The sequence below is a fragment of the Harpia harpyja genome, chromosome 3 (assembly GCF_026419915.1).
Source record: "Harpia harpyja isolate bHarHar1 chromosome 3, bHarHar1 primary haplotype, whole genome shotgun sequence".
Taxonomy (NCBI): Eukaryota; Metazoa; Chordata; class Aves; order Accipitriformes; family Accipitridae; genus Harpia; species Harpia harpyja.
In genome coordinates, this window is record NC_068942.1 from 53175065 (window position 1) to 53196062 (window position 20998).

General features: G+C 37.2%; 1 protein-coding gene across 4 annotated transcripts in view; it reads left to right on the forward strand.

Annotated features, from left to right (window-relative positions):
* The window catches only part of AKAP6 (A-kinase anchoring protein 6), a 298890-nt gene that overhangs the window by 262694 nt on the left and 15198 nt on the right, over positions 1-20998 (forward strand). For all 4 annotated transcript variants that reach the window (XM_052782579.1, XM_052782583.1, XM_052782582.1 and 1 more), the window contains one exon: positions 5461-5676. In XM_052782579.1, the coding sequence (XP_052638539.1) occupies positions 5461-5676 (216 nt within the window). The remainder of the gene's footprint in view (positions 1-5460; positions 5677-20998) is intronic.

A 20998-nucleotide genomic window follows, 5' to 3' on the forward strand; every position in this document is an offset into this window, starting at 1 on the left:
TAGAATATTTAGCTTCAGTATAGATTAAGTCCCACAGTATGCAACTGAGTAGAGTTCCCATATTAGGTGACATTTTCTTTTAACCTTGAAATCAGCAAAAGCACATGGGTTTGGCAGTATTTTTCTAAAAGAAGACAAGTCATCATTCATTTCCTATCTTTGTCATTTAGCTTTTTTGTTTTGAGGAATTACTTTCTTAGTAATATTTTTTGAGGAATTACTGGGCTGCTTTTTCATTCAGAAACAGAAATTCTTATTTTCACCATGTGTCCTGTAAGAATGGAATTTGAAATACAGGGATGCATCACCCTGACAAGAGAAGTTGCAACAGGCATTGCCATTTCACAGAAAACACTGAAAACTACATTTTACCCAACATTTGTGAGCATATTGTTTCCTGTTTTCCCTTTATTGATGTATTAGTGCTGTGAGCCATGATACTTAGAAGTTTTACATTAGCACTTTTGAAAACTGAAGTGCTGCACTAGCCAAAAATCAGATGTAAAAAGGCAAATTACACTTTTTTAAGAGTTGCAGTTTGATTGTTGTACTCAGAAGGGTAGCTTCCATTCTCACATTTTGCCTTAATTTCTGCATATGGTTCTTGTACTAAAAACCAACAGTTCCGTCTTCATTTCGTCTTCCATCAGGCAACAACTGATGCAATCAGAAGGGTATCATTCCCTCCCTCACATACCCACAGCCTGTAACAAGGAGAAGGAGTAAGCCTTTAACAGACCAAGGTTAGACAGAAACTTCCTCTTAGATCTGGTCATTCCAGATTTATCTGCAGTCAAGCTTCTCTCGTTTTCCTAAATACACCCAGTGTTGCCCATATATGGAAACACAACGTAAGCCTAGAAATAGCATTTGTCTCAGTGTACCTTGGCATTTCTTCTGAACCTGAAAGCACAAAGAAAATCCATCTGTGTAAGTTACCATTGTCATCTCCCAACTATTTTCAAAGCTCTGGGCATCCCTGCATGGACCTTTATTATTCCTAATCGTAGAGTGAAAGCTAGAAAGACGGAAATGGTTGAAAGTACTTCAGATCCCATAAAAGTGAATTCCCCAAACAATATGTAATAAATGATGCTACAGAAATCATATCTCAACATTTTATGTAGTGATTATATGTGGATTATCTGGATTTAAGTAAACTAAACTAATCTTAAACTGACTTTTAAACTATTTTTAAGCACAAGTAGTCCCACTGAATTCACTGAGAATCTTAGCACTTTTAAGTGGTTAATATTAAACACCTGCTGAAGAACCCTGATGTCACAGTGCTTCAGTGGCCAACTCATGTACCGTGTTGTGTGAGAAAGCCGACTTCCCATCCATGTCCTTCAGTCGTGCAGAGCAGCCGGCGGTGCGGCACAGCTCAGGCGCTGATACTCTGCAGGAAGGCTGAGGGATGAAGGGGGACTGGGGCTTGAGGGTCTCTAATATTCCTCAACTTCCCACCTTTCTATGCCTCCCATATGCTCTGGCACTGCCTAAAGCTGCACACGTGTTTCTGGTCATATGCCATTCACTTAGGAGTCACGCAGCTATGCAGAGCACCTTCTGTTCAGATCATGGCTACTTCTATCCCCATAGATAGTGCCATTAGCCCATGGCTTGGAAAGAGTGTTTGATGTCATTCGGCTCAGCAGGGGCTTTTCCAGATGATTTAAGGCATGGTATTAACAAGCTGTGAAAGTAGTTTCAGCTAGCCCTTTTTAGCTATGCGGGTGATAACTTCAAAGCACTGAAAATAGGAGTAGGCAGAGGGAAGAAAAATCTTCTGAGATTCTAGCAGCACGGACAGGAATCCTCAGTATGGGAAACCATGACTCGTAATAACATTATAATGAATAGCACCTCAGTGTTATCAGGGTATCTGTTGTGAAGCAAAGGACTCGGACACAAAGTCAAGTTCATACGCAGCAGCTGCAGTTACTGTGTATACTCTTAGCCTGCAGCAAAAAAGTCAAATACATTAATTTAAGTCTCACTGCAAATGATTTAAGTGAATGTGTTTCTCCCACATTTGCAAAGGTTTGGATTCTATTTACAGTTACCACAGCTCAATGGACACATGATAGTGTGAGGAGCCACAATCGAAAGTGTCTGATCTCTTAATCTATACTTCAGCAAATCTTCTGCACACACAGGAGACTAAGTGAGCCTAAACGATGCTTCTCAGTCTACTGTTAGATCATTTCCTAATTTTCTGAACTGTCAAGCACCCAGTAGCTTACTATAGCAGCTGTAGAACATCAGGCCCAAGCCTCAGTAGAGATACTCATTGTCTTTCTTTCCTTTTTTTTTCTTATTAATCATGAATTATAGCTGTTAATTCACAATGTAGAATGTACCTTGCAAATAATTGACGTAACCGTGGTCCTGGAAGCATACTTCGCCTGTACAGTTGCCATACTGACAGGTTTTTATGCAAGCATGCCATTTTAACCATAGCAGAACATGGATGGATATACAACACTGCGAGATGTCCTGTCACAGGATACAGGCAATTATTGTGTCCCTTTAGGACACTATATACCAGACTGTAATACTGCTTAAATTCATTATTGCCAGTGCTATTATATAGGGTTTAAAGATGTCTTCACATGATTAAGTTCTCTGGCTTTTAAAGTAGTGTTACTATAGCCAACTCTTTCAACACAGTTAGATACAAGCACTTCATTCTTCTCCTGTTTAATATTAACCATAATATCATGTAATAAAATTGAAACAAAAGTGCCATAGGCCTAATTGTACTGTCACAGCCATGTAAATCAGAAATAGCTTCAGTAAAGCTACTGTTATTATGCTGGTGTAAAATTGATGTAAATTAGAAATGACTTGGATGCTGTAGCTCTGCTTTCGGGTAACACAACTTAAAGGCTTCACTTAAACTCCCATATAATGGCTTATGAATGAAATAGTCCTTGCCTCATCATATTATATGGTATAGTATCAAAAAAAGAACAATATTTATAAGGGATGACATAATCAGATAGATTAAAGTAAGTTAATGTTATGGGGCCAGATTCTGAGCTGTATTGACTTCCATGAAGTTAATGTATACCTACATAGATTTGACGGCCATCAGTATATAACTTACCATTACTTCCATAAAACTGAATTGCTTAGCTGTTATAAAATGTAAAATAAGAACCCAGACTTTATCTTTAGGTAGGTTTTTTGGTTTGGTTCGGTTTGGTTTTTTTCTGATGTGACATTAGGCTAATGAGCAGCATCAGAAAGGAAGTGTGCCAGACGTGGTGGTTACATCAAGAACTATGAAGGAAACTAGTAATGAACTCTAGGAGAATAAATAAGGGCAAGTTCAGGAAACGTAAGTGAAAATGCAGCTCTGGTATAAATTGAATAATAAAATTCCTGGTCATATTTTGCCATAAATAGTGGTTTGGGAATTTGTCATTCACCTTATTTAAAATTCAGAAATATTAAAGGTACAGGGTTCTCTCATTATAGAAGTAATAGAATTCTAGCTATTACAGAGTTAGGGTAATTTAAATAGCTATAGAATGCATTATATCAATAAGTGGAACATCTGTATGAAATGTCCACCTGCTAATATACTACTCAGTGTACTTTACAATGAAACGTACTTAATCATTTTAAGACGTCTTCTAATGAAGCCTTATCGGGATTAACATCTTGAACACAAATACTTTTAGGCATTAAAACTTCCACTTTAAATGAGATTGCATTGTCTTGTTTACCCTTGTTGATTAATAAGCAATCTGTTAACTGTTAGAACGGCCCAATTGTGCCAGTGAAAGTAGATTAGTAATTCAGCTATGTTTGTGGGTTTAATCGTCATTTCTCTTGAAAGCTTCGAATAAAAAAAATTGCTTGCACACTATCCAAGGCAAAGAAAAGATATATATTTTTAGATGTGTATACCAAGGTTTTGCTTTAGACTTTCAGCTTAGTATTATTGATCAAGCACACAGTTCCAGCAGCAAAATACTCCTTTGAGGTACAACATTTCTAAGTATAAATTCCAATTTTTAAAGGAAAAGTGATATGAAAATCTGGAACTTGAATTCACTTTCTATAGAATGTTATTGTTTTGCTAATAAAATGCAGGAGGGCAGGTCCTGATTTTTTATCAGTTCACGCTTGTGAACAGCTTTGAGAGATGCAGTGGCTTTTTTTGTTTGCTTATTATGACTAACTGGAAGCTTAAAGGCAAATACCCTGTCTTCAAAAAAGATGATAGTTCAGATTTTCTCATGGGGTCATGCACTTTCATCTGTGGCATCCCACAGAGGGAAACAGATGTTGGCAAGTTACAATTTAAATTATCTGGAAAGCTCCCACGTGTGGAGCATAGTCCTGTTAAATTCAGGAGTAGCACAGGCCTATGATAATAGTCGAATACTTGAACCATGCAATGCTATAAAAGTATAGGGTCTCAGAAGCTGGGCTGAAGCAGTCATCCTCAGATGCATTTGTGCCTTCTGGACCCCAGCTTTATAGATATTATTACTAAAACACATTATGAGTTAATAAAACCCTGAATTGATGTTGAATGACAGTAGAGTGTGATTGTGAATAAAACCATGCTCGAAAGCATCCCATGCCATTAACTGCTTCCGGGTGGTAGATCTCTCTTCAGTTTTGGCATGTAGGATGCATTATTTATACTGCTGTTCAATGAGATTCTCAGTGTAGTTACTTGGGTTTCTGGCATAGAACCAACATATTCTGGCTCCCATCAATATTCAGCAATTTTAGGGCTTAGCAATTGTCTCCCATGATGCAGTTCACATCAGACCGCATTCTTGGTAGCACTGGAATCAGTATGATGAAATAAATGCAGTGAATTACTCATCTTTAAGAAGTATACAGTTATCACAGTATTCCTACATTTACTTGAATATGGAACTACCCTGGAAATATTTTATGATAACAAAAAACATCTGTAAAAAATTTTATACTGAATTTTCTCCTTCCTTAAGATTTCTTCTCTGACAGGGTACACATGACCCATAATTTCTATTGTTTTTTCTAAAAATATATATATATCCTCGTCGCATGACTACAATTTTTTTCCCCCCATTTTTTCCTGAAGAATTTCTGAAGCTGATTTCTGTCAGGGTAACTCATTTCAGATGTGTCCCAGCTGAATGAAAAAAAAGGAAGAATAAACCAGTCTACACCATAAAACTTTCAACATTATTGAGACAGTTAGCTATGTATGGCATTTGTTTGAAGAAGACTGAAAGTAGCTTTACTCCTTCTGTGCTATTAAGATTAAGGCTGTGTTTATCTGAAAATAAAACACTAACCTTTGAGACACTAAGTATGGGAATTTATGGAAGAGCTGAAAAAACTATTGTAAGACAGAGATTGGGCACCATTAAATATCGGATAATAGTTAATGTTTTAATTTGCAAAGTATTCCACGCTGACATCTCTTGTTTGTCTGTCCTGCAGTCTCTATGCTGTGAGATCAAACAGAGACGGCGTGGGGTAGCCTCTGTGCTGCGATTATGCCAGCACCTCCTGGATGACCAGGAGACCTGCAACCTAAATGCAGATCACCAGTCCATGCAGCTGATAATCGTAAACCTTGAGAGGAGGTGGGAAGCCATTGTCATGCAAGCTGCCCAGTGGCAAACAAGGCTACAGAAGAGATTGGAAAAAGACTCGGTGAGTGATGCTTGCTTTAAAATGATCTCGTGTGGTTTCATTCTTCACGAGAGACACTTTTTCAGTGCAAGCCAGACACATTTTGAGTGTTTTCTTCTGACCAAAGATGCCATTCCTAGTCTTTACTGCTAACAAGTAAAGCTTCAGTTTTTCACAAGGCATTGTATTCTGTGGACAAAACTGATTGCTAAGATAAACTCACAATATACATCCTGTTTGGTGGATATTTAATCTCATCACATCTGATCCTATCAAGTAATGAAAACAATCTTGTCCTGTTGCCAAGTTGCTCAGTACCTAACAGAACTGGGCCCAGAGACATATTTCACTGATTGTAAATATATTTCAGACAAAGTATTTTCTGTGTAAGTAAGACTGGTTTTAATTAGCATCCCAGCAGTAGATGTGTATTTCATATAGAATGCCATGGGTATGTGATTAATATACAAATCTGTGTTATTTGAATATAAGTAAAATGCATTAATTTGCTTTTATCTCAGGGAAATGATTCCTAAGAGGCAAAATAGCACTCTGCTTAAACCATCCATTAAGTAGCATAAATTAGACAGGTTTTCTACAGCATAAAACTATATAACAAAGCAGTATCTACATTTAAACAATAAACCATAGGGGGAACAAAATAATCCCTACTGTAACACCATTGACTGTAATGGATGAATTGGCTCAGCACGTTTTGTGCTACTATCATAATGCTGAAGTCTGTATACTGCAGCTACATAGACAGCAATAACCCTGTGTAGTACATATACTGAAGACCCTTGATGAGATTTGAGAACAAGTGACACACATTTAGTTTACATAATTTTTTAGGTTTATATCAAGCAAATAAAAGGAAAAAATGCTTGACACTTACATGCTTCCTAACAATTATCTGACTAACAGTGAAATACTACTTTTGACTTCTTTTGTTAAAGTTCCTTTACAAAAATAACAGAAGCTGTAATTCTCTTGTTCAGTTATGGTAGTGTAGTATGAAGATATACAAGCCATTGTTCAGAAACACTAGCAGTTCCTGAGTGAAAATACTATTAGTCTAAATGGGCAAAGAAATGGTGAGTTAGTGAGGATACTGTGGACAAGTGAACCACTGAAGGTAGTAATAATCTGTTGCCTGCCTGCCTTTATCAGATGTTATAAAGTAGGAGTGCTTCTCTGCCTGTTTGGTTCATTGGCTTCTTTGCTTTAGGTATTGCGATAGAAATGGGACTTGAGGAAGGAACGGGTTTGGATAGACTTCCAGGACAAGTCAAAAGGGGCACATCTCTGTATGAGGCAACATGAAAGGAAGACGTTGAAAAGCAGATGGAGTGTCAACCTTGGTTTTATAAGCATGGGAGTAGTCAACTGACAATGTAAGAAGTGTAGATAATTGAGGAGAGTCAGTAAAGACCTCAAAAATTTAATCTGTTGGAAGAAGTGTAAAAATGATGAAGCTACATGTGATTGTACAAGGGTATAGAGGAAACCAAAGATTATTTTTTAGCCTTTCCTTATACATCTGTGTTCAGAGAGGGAAGTATCAACTGAAGAGGAATGCTATTGGAAACAACCAAGGAGATCAACTAAGAGCTTTCACCAGATGACCAGCAGAAAAATGTCAAATCTTAATGATGCTAAGATTCCTTACATAGAGCTAGTGAGAGCTGTAGCTGTCACAGCTGATGCAGATTTCAGAAAGAGAACAGTCATACTGACAGAGCTTGAAGAAAAGAGGAGATCTGGGAAGGACAGAGAAAAAGTTCTATTTTGTTTGTGCTTAGTTTATGTTAATGGACGCCAAGAAGGAGATATTTAAAAGACAGGCAGAAGAGCAGGCTTAGATGCAAAGGAGTTTACTTGACCCCTCAGTCCAGAGATGGGAACTGCGGGTATCTGAATGTATATTATCATCTAAAAAGGAGAAAGGGAAGCAGGTAAGGAAAAAGACTTGTTCAAGTCTAGTGAAAAGCAGAAGATGAAGGAAGAACAATTAGCAGAAAAACACAGAGGAGATAGAAAAAGAATCTAGAGAGCAGAAAAATCCAAGGCAGTAATTTGTTGAGAATCTGATCAAGTGGAGTCAAAAGTAAAACAGAAGCTGGTAAAATAAAGATCATGAGAAAATATTAGAGAAGTTTCAGTGGAATTAAAGGAAAAAACAGAATTAGTGAGGATCCAGAATGAAGCTGAATAGAAGATGGAGATAGAACTTTTAAACAATACATTCACATGTAAATGAGAGGAAAGTCAAGAAATAAAAGAAGACAAATGCCATCTTGACAGTGGCAGAGAGACAACATTCTTGAGTTTTGAATCTAGGAGAGCAAGAAATGAGACCAGAAGTAAGAGAAGTCAGCAGTTGAAGATAAATATGAGACTGAGGAATAGAAAAGATTGAAAAACAAAGAAAGAAAATAAAATAGTAAAGCTTTTTAATTCCCTTGAGAAATGCTGGTTATATTTTTGTGATAATTCCATTTTTTAAATATTTTAAGTCCTATTACTGATATATTACATCAGTAGCTCTAGTAAACTGTTGGTTAGTGCTACACAAAATGTTTAACGAGCTGACCAGCAGTAGAAAAAACAGTTGAATTTTGGAGCTTCAAAAACAAGTGTGTGCAGTATTAGGCAACAACCAAACCAAAAAATACTTCTCAGAATCCTGAATTTTTGTTGCTAGAGGCTGAGTATCTGTTGGGTCTATAACTGCCTGAGAGAGATTGGACTGGGTTTCTGCTGTGTTTCTCTAAAAGGTAAAGTACCACAAAGATGATGAACTGCCTTTTTCATCTACAAATCTTATAATTTTGTTGTAGTAAATATATATCTTCTATTGAACTTGGAACAGAAACAAGTTGCATTTGTGAGATAGCTTAGAGAGTGCTGAATGGAGGTCCAAGTTATTGTCTCCTTTTGCATATGGGCAGCTGCTGTGTGGAACCAGTTTGTTGTTTGTATCTGCAGTTACTCTAATGAGCTAATTAGAGCTTGGTGCTGCTCTTGCAGCAGGAGTGAAGTAAGTCTTGTGTCTCTGTTTCGGATTGCAATCGATCAGGTGTTGAGGCATGGTGAGAGTATGAGTACGGCACCTTGCTTGATATCCAGACGCTTGGAACTTCACAAGGTGCATGCTGCTTTGTTCCCCCTTTGCCTGAGGTGGTCTGGAGTTATTTGCTGGGCTGAGTTGACTTTCACGGGGCAGGGGGTGTGTCGTTCTTTCTGCAGAGAAATGGCAGATGTTTAGAGCTATCATGATGCTCATCTAATTTTCACTCTGGGCTGTTTTGTTTTGGGACCTCTCATCCTAGGCTTGTTTATAATAATGTGATGCTTTGAAGTATGTCAGTATCTACAAGTTTCTCATGTTGATAAAACTATCTGTATTGTCAACATATAAAGATGCCCCAGCCACTGCAGGATTCAGGTTTCTTTGTCTTCCCTGGCCTGAGTTGGCATGTTCTAACCTTCCTTTTCACTCAGTTCCTGTGTAGTCATTTCTTGGGTAGGTACCAGAACTGTTTCTTCTGCTTCCCTATCTCTCTGTATTTGATGGTGTGCCAGTCTTGGCACACAAACAGTATCCCTTGGTAACAAGTCTTTATGTGTGGTTGCCCACAAAATACTGTAATTTATGAAAACAAATGAGATGTTTTTATACCCTGATGGCATTTGACTCATTCGTGGCATCTGACTTGCTGACAGTAAATAAGGTAGCCCAAATGATTATATTGCCCCATATAAGTACAAGAGTCACTTGCATCCTCTACTGTCTTCTTAATTTGTGTACTGGGATCTTCCTTTGTCCTGTTTCTGCCCCTTTTTACATTCAGTCACTTATCTGGGCCACTTATAGCATTACAAAGGTATGCTGGAATTAACCACAGAAGGCTTTTAGGTTCCTTTTGAATTGTTTGTCTCCATTGATGGTTTTCAGCAATGTTTAATTTTGCTCAACTTTTGCAATAGCGGTCACCATAAAGTTTACAAATAACAGGAAGATATGAACACGTACTACAAGTACCTAAAGTCTGGTAAAAGATGTCTTCCTAAACCAAAAGTTATGTCTAGAATGTGAAAATATCAATAAGAATCATTCCAGAAGGATGAAATGTAGTTAGATTCAGTAGGTTAATCTATCTATAAAGAATGAAGTATTCATACAATGAAAAAACCAAAGATTACTTTTAAAAAACAGTAGGACACTTGTCTGTTACTGGAAGCAGTCCTAATCTGTTTTAGCAAAAGAGGTTTTTATTTCCCCCATCTGTTTTTTTGTGGTAAATTCTTTTTCCCCAGATTTATCATTCCATAGTTTGCTGATATAATGTTATATGTCACCTAAATTTTAGCTTCAGAATTACACAGATGCCTTATAGTTTGCCTAACAAGACCCTGCTAGCAATCATCTTAAAAGAAAAAGGAGTCTGTCTGGCAATTGCAACAGCAATAGCAGCAATCTTTAGTCAACTAAATCCAAAATTGCCATCTAAAATTCCTGCTCAACAGCTGGAGAAGCTTTAACTCACTATGCACTTTCCTTTAGAGGGTCTAGTCTACTTGAAAGAGTGATCAGTTAAAAAAGGATTTGGGACAGACTCAGTCATGGTCATGCCCACAAGTTTACAACAGTTAAGTCAAAGTGGGAATATGTAAGTTGTTTTATGCAATTTTTTTTAATCTTTTGCTCAGGCAGTGGTATACCCCATCTAAGTTATGTGTTTAGCCTCAGTGAATTATTCCAGCCACTACAGATGTTCACAGTTTGGGGATATCCTGTCCAGGTCAGATATGTCTCTGTATAGAAAGCTACAACAAGGTGACTGTGGAAGTTCACTTTTCTGGGACAGTTTTACCAATACTGGAGTATATAAAAAGTTGTACTGCTGTGGCTGGGAGAGAGACAAAACTGTGGTTTCTAATGGATTTTACTTCTTAAATTACAATTCAATATTCCTGCCTTTTTGGTGACTGGAGAAACTGCTTTTTCTCCAGACTGCTCATTCATTGAATGAGAAACATATCTGTTTTATGGAGCAGACAATCTCTTTTCTTATTCAACAGAGGGGGCTAATTATTGAAGGGACAGTATTAATTATGCTTTTAAAATGGAGATTTTGAGCTAAGGCAATTTGGGTGAAGGTGCTGTAATTCTCACATTGTCCTGAAAATGTCTGAAATATTCATTTGTCTGATCACTAAGTTCACTACTGTGCTTCATGGAAAAAAAAAAAAATATTTCTCTTGTTCTCCTGAGTCATCCCATGTGTACACTACACTGTATGTCCAGCAAAACCCTCATCTGTATTGGCTTGAAAGTATGCTGTACATCCAGCCACATAATTGAAAATAATAAGGCCACAATAAATAGGATGGCCTTGGGGTATAACACCCAAGGGATTCAATTGGTGTCGCTTTGCATCAATGTCCATGCATCATGGTAATTGAGGTAACATAACCAATTACCACATTTAATTAGAGTTGTAAGGACTTAGGAAAATCTGCAATGGTGAGACAGCTCACTTAAAAAAAAAAAAGGCACCTGGCTCTTTTCCACAAGCTTGTTTTTTAGGAGGTAAATAGCCTGCTTAAAACTCTGCTTAGGATTTTTTTCCAACTTCCTCTTGGTTTCATTCTTTATAATGCACTTTGAAAAACAAATTGTTTAAAAATACTATATTGCTTCTGGTCTGGTATCTTTATCCTTTTTCTCTGTTTATCTGTTTCTGTGATGCTTTTTGGAAAACAGTTTTTAATAACGCTAGGCATGGTGTCTCCACTTCTCTATATTTAATTCACTGGTGCGATATTTTTTCAAGCCATGGAATGACACTTGTTCTAAGCTTTAAAAAAAAACACTAAAAACCATCCTTCAGAGGTAAAAAATGCATTTGTCATTGTTCACTTATTTGTTAGGTAGCTCCACTAAACAAAAACTTGGTTTCATAAAGATTCTTATTTTATCACAAGCCATTATTTTGTAAGGTGGGATCTAGCTAAAAATCTTGCATAAAATTTAGAAGTTCATCAGAAGTGCCTAATATAGCAAAGTACTGAGTGATGATTAACTTAATTGGCTGAGGAGGGCACACTATGTGTTGTAAAGTGCTGAACACCTATTACATGATCTAGCCCTCACAAAGTAATTATTTAATGACTTTTGTTTGAACCTTTACAAATTTTTTTTTTTCATTATCTATCACAAGTCTTTTTTTTTATATTGGACCTCTCCATATGGCGTATGACAGTACAGTCTTGATTGCTTGTATTTGTTTCTGTCAGTCATCTTGTTTTATTCATATTTCAACACTGGAGACGGCTCACTTTGGCGCTTCCTTAAAATATATTTTTTTTCAGTGAATGGATATTTGATTGTAGAGCCTGTGCTGTGATGCACAATCATACTTGAGGTGCATATGTTTTTGAGCTTCTGGGTTGCATTTCTTGCCTGATTTGTGACATGGAATAATTACTTGTAGGATCTGAAATGAAGTCACATAAATGGTGAACATAGGTCTAAATTTTTCTTGGACTTTAATTGAAGATAGGTGATATGCCCCACATTCTTGCAAGAAATTCTGTATTTCTCATAATTTTCTTGAGGACCAGCCATAGTTATGATGGCAGCCATCACGGCAGTATGCAGAGTCTGGATGATCTGGCAAAACCGAAGCTGGTAAAATCCTTCTTGTTGAGCAGATCTTGGTAAAAAAAATTGCAGACCCAGTGGATTTTAGTCAAAATTAAGTAAAAAGTCAGATAAACGGTGTGTTATATACTTCAGAAAATCTCTTGAGTGGTCACCTGCAGTGGTAGGTTTTTAGAGTGAATAGAAAGAAAGAAGAATACATTTAAGTCTTTCCACAGAGGACTCTTCTCCATCCTCAGAGACTGTAAAACTTTCTGTCACAACTAACTTCCAGTATAGGGTAACAATCCAGAGGTGAAATACTCCATGCAGTGTTACCAATCTGCTAAATTATTCAACTGTTTCCCTCACTCTGGCAGATGTTGTCATGTTCTGCCATGGCTTTGTAAAATGATAGGAAGCCCAAGGTGTATATTCAAACTCATAACCCCAGCCAAACCAGAACAAACTCTAGACCTCTGAGAGAGCAAACCCTCTAAGCTCGCTGCCACCAAGTCAGACTTTTAGCTGTTGTTCTAATTTTAATCACGTTATGGACTCTTTAGTTGTTGGTTGGATTAGGCAAGAAGAGGCAAGTTGTTAATCCAGACTGCAGAGACTAAGGCAGCCCTATTTCACAGTCTCAAAATCTCTGTTAAAGCATAGTAAGCCTGAGCTCTCCCCCTGGGGAGGATGGAAAGTAAAGGTACGTACTCCTAACTTTCTCTAGAGTCCCAGAAGATGATTTGGGAGTAAGCTAAATTGTTGAGAGCAAATGTACTCACCAATTCTACTTTGTTGCTTGCGTGAACCTTTGTTCTTTTCTGTTAATGAAAAGGGAGCACTGAGTAGAAAGTCTTCACGGGTAGCACAGTTTCAGTATGGACAATGTTAGGAATAGGCTTTCCTGTGGAGCCTCTTCCAGTGCAGTTTCTCTTTGCTCCATAAGGTGAACCACCTAGAGCAGAAAGAGTAGTTCAGCATTCTTGCTCTTTCAATCCTTTTCTCTGCACTGAAATTTCCAGACATACATTTCCTGCTGATGTTGATGGTGTTGATTACATGTGAATTTTTAGTTTGCGTTATAATGAAACCTACAAGAACATTTCTTGTAGCTTGTTCAACCACAGCCCTACAGTAGCAAGTTTCAATCACCATCCACCTCAACTGGACTCAATATACTTCACTGAGATACATATATCTCTTCTGTGACTCCTTGCTAATTCTGCACACACATTTAGTTTCTTTATCCTATGCAGGGTACCCAGCAAACTTTGTAACATGAGAGGTGAAAGTTACTTTTTTGTTATTGGCATGAGCACAGGAAGATAAATGAAATTACATTAAAGGTAAAGAGTTATTTTAATGAGAAAATCAATTGCAGCCATAGTTAATTACTCCAGGCCCCCTCTGATTTTTTTTTTCTTGACAAAGCACACAACATTTCTGTGCAGTGTTTGAAATTTACTTGCTTTTTTAGAAGACAGGTTTCTTTATGACACTGGGAATACTTCATAATGGCTGATCATGGTTTTACACAAAAAGGCTATGAAAGCAAAATAAATAAAGCATTTATTTCCCAGTATTATTTTTAAACCAAGCATGGTTGCTTGATCATGTATAACTACTGTCCACAGCTCATACTACAATGAAAACTTGACTTCAGGTATTCAAGGCAGAAAATGTCATGATCACAGTGTTACAGGACTAGGTTCCTGGTGTTATAATTAGCTCAAAGCACGGTGTCTGAATTGAGTATAAAATACTGCATCTGTACTAATAGTTTTTAGTAGTATCCTGTGAGCAGTCTGTTTCCGTGACTGACAAGTCTTTAAGTCACAGATACTTTGAATTTTTTTCTCTATTGTGCTCTTTTATATTAGGGGAAGAATTACATAAACTTGCTGGCTCAGTGCCACCAAGTTTTGTGTATACATCTACATATATAAATTTATATTTATATTTGGATTTCTCCTGTATTCCTTTTCTGGTTAATTCAGTTTTAATCTGTTCAAAGGTATAAATTCAGAGAGAGGGAAAACTGATGTATTTTAAAGCTGCTTGAACACTTTAAACTATTATATCTCTGGAACTTTCAAGACTGGTCAGTGGTGCTGTATCACCCAGTGAGAGGCTGGAAATCTTTTCTTTTGGGGGTATACAAAGCTTCTGTGTTCATCCATGCAGCCAGAAGATACTTCTGTTCCTCAGCTATCCACTGTCAATGCTGTGTTTCAGACTGGTGCTGTTTTGGAGTTAAGTGAGGGAATTTCATAGCTGGTAGAAAGTTGGTAATACTTCCCTGATGATCTGAGTTTTTTAAATCGTTGGTGTTTACAAACCCTCAAGAGATTTAGAATGCCAGTGAGGCCTTCAAAAATGCCAGTTTATCATATAGCTCTGTAATTCAACATGTGATCATGAAAACACTGTCATATTTCTCATAGGTAATAACATCTGACCCTCATTGGTGGCATATCTAACATTCTTAACTTCTTTGCATTTGTAGATAACTACAACATTAGTAAATCAACTTGCCACAATTTTTTAAAATAAATATTCAACAAGGAATTAGAAAAATTCAGGTTTTAAGACAGCAGAATTCAGTCCTATAAAATCTAGAAACGTGAGCTTTATAACGGAAAAAGTCAACATCACAGGAGCAGGCTTAGGTCTTTATAGTGTGGTGGCATATATTCTACCAACCATCTATCAATCTATTCATCTTTTTGTCTGTGCTACAAATTAAATAATGGTCGAAACAGTGTGGGTAAAGCACTTTCCACAGCTTTGATAAAAAGACATTCCTTGCTCCTGAAATGTTCATTAGAACTGTAAGATGTGTAAAATCTTCAAGTGAATACTTGGGAGTAATCAGTTTTAGTAGGAAAATATTCAGAAATTGGAAATCTGATGTTTCCAATGCATGCAGATGTGAAAGAACTGTCAAACACCATTTAAATGGCAAAAATAACTCATTAAAAAAGAAAGAGGAAAAAATGGCTACGTTTTTATTTTCAAGACAGAGGTCGTATTTCAAAATAACTTAATTCCTATTTAGGCACTTAAGTATAGGGCCAGATATTTAAAACTGCTCAGCAGATAGGAACTCTCATTGCAGAGCATTGTGTTCAGATTACAGGATGAAGTCAGTATTTTATTTAGATGCCTAATATCCACTAATCATAAGATCATGACTGAGGCCAGCATTGTTTAAAACATTAGAGTTAAAGAAAATAGGAAAGTCACAAACTTGTGATTTTTTCATTAATTTAATGACTTGTTGCACTGCGTCTCTAATGACTCCAGTTCTGCAAGAAATAACTGAAGCTAATTTTCTGATATTTTGTTTCAAGAGTTCTCAAACAAAATAGTTTTTAGAAAGAGAGGAAGAAACCTTATTTTCTGGTTGTACAACAATTATTCCATCTTACAAGGGTCTTCCATATTGGATGATAGGGCCCCAATCCTCCAGCCATTATGGAAATGTATTTGCAGGATCTTCAGTAAGTATATGCATAATCAGTGTTTCATTGTTCAATATTATAGGATGTTCTAGGAGCTGCATCAGCTGTAAGCAGACAGGAATATAATAAAAAACTATTTTAAAAATGCATGAAAATAAATAAGTTACAATTATTCACTCTTTTTCTTAACAAAGTAAAAGGTAGCCAATGAAATTATCAGGCAGGAGATTTAAAACAATCAAAAGGGAATACTATTTTCATGCAGTGCGTAATAAAAGTGAAACTTGTTCCTACAGGATGTCATGGATAGCAAAAATACAAATGAGTTCAGTAAGTAATTAGACAAATTAATGGAGGAGACATCAATTAATGCTTATTAAATTCCAACTCTGAAAGTCCCCACTGGCTGACTGCTCAAATTTGTGATGGCAGCTTCTATGCCATTCTATGTGTTTGAGGGTTTTTTAACTTTTCCATAAACATTCACTACTGGCCACTGCAGGAGATGGACTCAGCTGAATGGACTGTTGATCTCACCCAAAATGACAGATGCTTTTTGAAAGCACATGAACTTGCAGATCTGGAGGCCTACCTATACTATATTTTTATGTATAACAAAGAAGGTTTAAGGAATGCCTAGAGGGTTTTCATTGTGTTGGGGGGGGGGGGGGGTGTGCTATTTCCAAAGACTGGGATGTGGCCATTTAGGTAGTCTGCTTTCACCAGAAGAAAACTTTGAAAATGTACCCAATTAACAGTTTTTCAAGATATTTCTAGCACATTTTTCTGTAAAATACACAGAAAACATAATACATATATCTACTTAATGTTTAAATGTGTACTTACATTTATGTGTCAGAGGTACTATAATATACATTAAATAATAAAATGTAAATCATTAGCAATGATGATCTGAATTTCTTTTTTCCTTACATGTAAGACATTTGTGTCATCGTTGTAGCCCTAATCCATATTCAGGTCTTCGTGTTTGGTGTGCAGTAATATGTAAATTACCTAGCCAGCTGCATTAAGCAGTGTTTGTTTATTCTATTTCTTTTGGCATAGCATATAACTGAATTTCTGCCAAAAATGTGGCTGCTTCAGGGAACACTGTTCGAGTAGAAGGAAGTTTTGAAAGGAAACGCACATGATAAGTCTTTACTCTGTGAAACAGTAAAATCAAAACAAACTTTCTGTTCATAAAAATATCTGTATTAATGTAAAATAATGGGCTTATAAAATACAATGAGTGAACTGAATCTTTTTAGAATGCTCTGTTTACATTGGCTTTGTAAACAAGAATACAATGCTAAGGCAGTGATTTTTTTCATATGTAGGAAGGGTGACTAAAACTGGTGAAACATGAAAATGGAAAGTTTAAGAGAAATTATTTTAAAATGGCATATTAATCTCCCCTAACACATAGCATTTAAAAGCATTTAAATTTAGAAAGCAGTGAAGTTTAAGTGTTAAAAAAATTGCATTAATGATGCATAGAGCTATCTACTTATGCTTGCAGTCCTTTCAGTCTTCCAGTCTGACACTTCCTTTTTTATCCAGCCAGCTAATTTCCCCTCTTTTGTGAGGAGTAACTGTTTTCACACTAGTGCTTACCCAGCAAGCCTCCTCATTGTTTCATGGTTAATTATCTTCTTGAGCTTCACCTTCTCCAGTAAAGGAAGAAAGACGGGGCCTCCCCACAGCTCTAATGAAAGCTAGGTTTTAGAGATGCACTGTGTGAATAAATGCAGTGTCTGATCTACCAACATAATAAATGAGTTCCTAAACTTTATGGAGTCACAGCTTATCCAGCAGGTTTACCGAACAATGCAGAAAGGTGCTTTATTTTAAAAATACTTTTTTATGTTTAAAAGGGGGGAGGAATATTGCTTCAGTGTGAAACCAAATACCATCAACTGTTCCGAAATCTCTAAGCATTACAAAAAAGGTGCATGTCAAACATTCAGTTTCAGTTCAAACCTGAGCTGCTGCATGGAAGACTTTGAGCTCTATACTTTAAAGTTGTATATTAACAACATTTCTAACAATGTTAATACTAATAGCCCTGTGCCCCTCAGTTATTACACCGCTTTGTAAACTCTTAGTACTCGTTAGACTTTTTGTGCCTCACCAGCACTGAAAATAGTCGTTGTGGATAGACATAAAGCTTCAGTTTGTGTTCCATTTGAGCCCACATTTAAACAGTGTAACATTTAAAATAAACTCTCCTGTAACAGAAGAAAGTTGAACAATGGCAATAGTAGTTTTGTAATAATGAGGTGCTCCCCACTGTAATTTTGTCCTCAGCCAAACTAAGGCAGGTGAATATAAACCTCTCACCATAACAAGATATGGGTTGTCCATTACTTGGTCTTCTTTGAAGTGAATTTCTACAAAGTATGCTTATAGTAAATCATTTCTCAGTTGACCAAACCAAAATGCGCATATAACACTGGTACTTGAGACATTGCACAGGATTTATTCAACATCCTATATTAGACTGAAAATTCCAGTCCTTTTTTGCCAGCCAAGTCCAGAGCTGTGTTGGCATCTATTATGTACAGAGAAAACTATAAACATTGTCACTTACCAGCGATGGAGAGAGGAAAAAAAATCTGGAAGTTCAAGGATGACATGATCTTAGTGAAAGAGCTCTGCCTAGGGACCTCTTATACTTGGAGATAAGACCGGTGTTTCTATTTTGCAACATTTGAAAAGCAGCTCTTCTTAGATATAGGCTGTGTAATGGTAAGGAGCAGTTGTATTGTTGTAGCTTCTAGGTGCTTACCATCGTAATTGTGATTCATCACCAGATGAACTCTCTGCCATTTTTTGACAACTGTGGTGTTTAACTTAACACTTGGAAATCCATAGGTGGGCAGACCGTGCAAGTACTTACAATATGCAGCATTCTTCCAGCCTTTGACTTCACAATACTTGCTTATTGACTCCCCTCTAGCCAATATCCCAAATTTACAGATGGTGAATCAACGACTTCAGGAAGTGCCTGAACTGAGATTACAAAGAAATTGTGTTGAAAATTTAAATAGAAGGAAAAAAGTATGTCCTTTTTGATAACATGAATTAGGCTAAATTTGGTAGTCTCTCAACTGCTTCATGAGGAGGAGAAGCTGATGATAGAGCCAGGTATTTTTCATGCAGTCCTGTTATTCATAAATAACAGATAAAGTCTCCCTTTCCAGTATACAGGAAGAATTTTTCTTTAGAAATTCAAGCCTCTCTCCTCCAGCTCTGAGTGAGAAAACTTTCTTTCTAGGTTTCTCCCAAGGTCAAGCTCCCAAGGGCTTATGCCCTATTCTTTTGTACCTTATATCTAGCTGTTTCTATGGTGATTCTCACTCTTCAGTGTTTCTCACAAACACTCATTTCTGCTGAAACAAAGCGCTTAAAAACTCTGTGATTCCAGGTGTCCTGATGTGCCTGTTGTAGGCTGGAGATGGCTTTGTGTCTACTGAGTCCATTCATAGTGTCCGCTGAGTTGTTCTGGTTTAACTGAGAATACACTGTTAAAGGAGTACCAGTTCCAATGTAAATGATACTAAATTGAAAGTTTTCTTAACCAGTATGCAGACCTCTTAACTAGTACAAAGACAAAACAATAGTGATTTTATTATGCCACTGTAGCTTTGCTAATACAACCTTGTTTCATGAGCATCTGAATGCAGAATGCAACTGAGTTGCCGTTAATACAGGCCTACCAGTGAAAAATCGTGTTGAGATTCTGCAGTGTAGACAAACAATAGCTGGTTTTGGTGGATTTTTTTGTCTTAATCATAAAGACTTATCTTTGATTGGGTCAAATTCTGAGACTTGGCATGGATGAACTCCCACCAACTTGCATGGGCATGTATCTGAAGTAGAGTGCCAGGATTTGCTCTTTTCTGAACTAGGTGTGTATGGCAACATTTGGGGTTTGGGTAAAGCTAGGAATGTTTTTCTAAGAGTTTCATAAAGGGCTTGTGTTAGATTCTTGCACAAAGAAAATCATATATTCCTCTGAAGTAAAGGTGAGTCCAAAATGACATTCAGGGGCAAAAAAACCTGTCATGTAACCTCTTGACAGATGAAAAGAAAACTACAAAGCAGCAAAAACAACAGTCAGTAAAATATGCCATGTAGTCAGGTTTTCTCATCACAAAAAAAGCAAAAAAAAAAGCCCAAATACACAACTTGGAATATAGGTCTGGGATTGTAAACCTATTTGGATGATAATATGATTCGATATAAAAATGTTATAGATGTTCTTCTGCTCTCTAGTAACATTTAAAGGGCTTCTTCAGCAAATGGGAACCAGAGATGTTAGAAAGCCATATGAGGATATGGTGGCAAAAAAGGAGGCCACTGCTTCCATAGAGGCTGGAAAATGGATAATAGGTAGTGTGTTAGCAGTGATACTCTGGGCACAGCGCAGGGACTAAACACGCTGAGTCCCTGCTTTTGCCTTGACCTGTGATAGAAGGTAGTTCCTGCAGGCCTTCTGCTGACACGGCTTACCTTCTGTTCCAGCCTGGCTTGTCTGCACCAACTGGTGTGTGGTGGAGGGGCTGGAGCCTTTCACTCTTTATTTTGGCCATCAGGCACTGCGAGCACCTTACCAAGAAAGAAGACCCTCATAGGACTCATGTGCAGGCATGACTGACCCCAGAGGGTTACCTAGCATCATCAAGTGACATTTAAATAGCAGAAGAATGGTTAGAGAATGGCCAATTTCTCTGACTTTTTAAAATACTTCTACGGCTAGTAGAGACTAGTAGTTTTCAGCTGGGCACCCTCTTAAAATGTCAGTGGAGTTATTTCATCTGTTGCTTAGAAGATGTGCCCCCAAAACAGCTATCATGATAAAGAAAATTATCAGTTTTAAAACCTGGATATGACAATCCTATCCTGTAGACTTTTATTTCTGGGCATTATCAAGAACTTCAAACATCGTCATAAAGACAGGTACCTGAGCAATGGTGGAACCTCAGTTGTTCCCATAAGACCCAGCCTGCACTGAGACCCTTGCAGGTGACATCTGTGACTGCAGAGAGCAGAGGTGGAGTCCACGTCCTTCCTGCGGTACAGGAATCTGTACGTGCAACCACCCACGTAGGACCCTGGCAATGCGTGTGAGCATCCGTAACGCCTCACAGAAAAGCACAAGTTCTGCATGTGCAGGATTGAGCATATTATTTCATTGAAGGAGGCAATAATAATTGTAAAATGA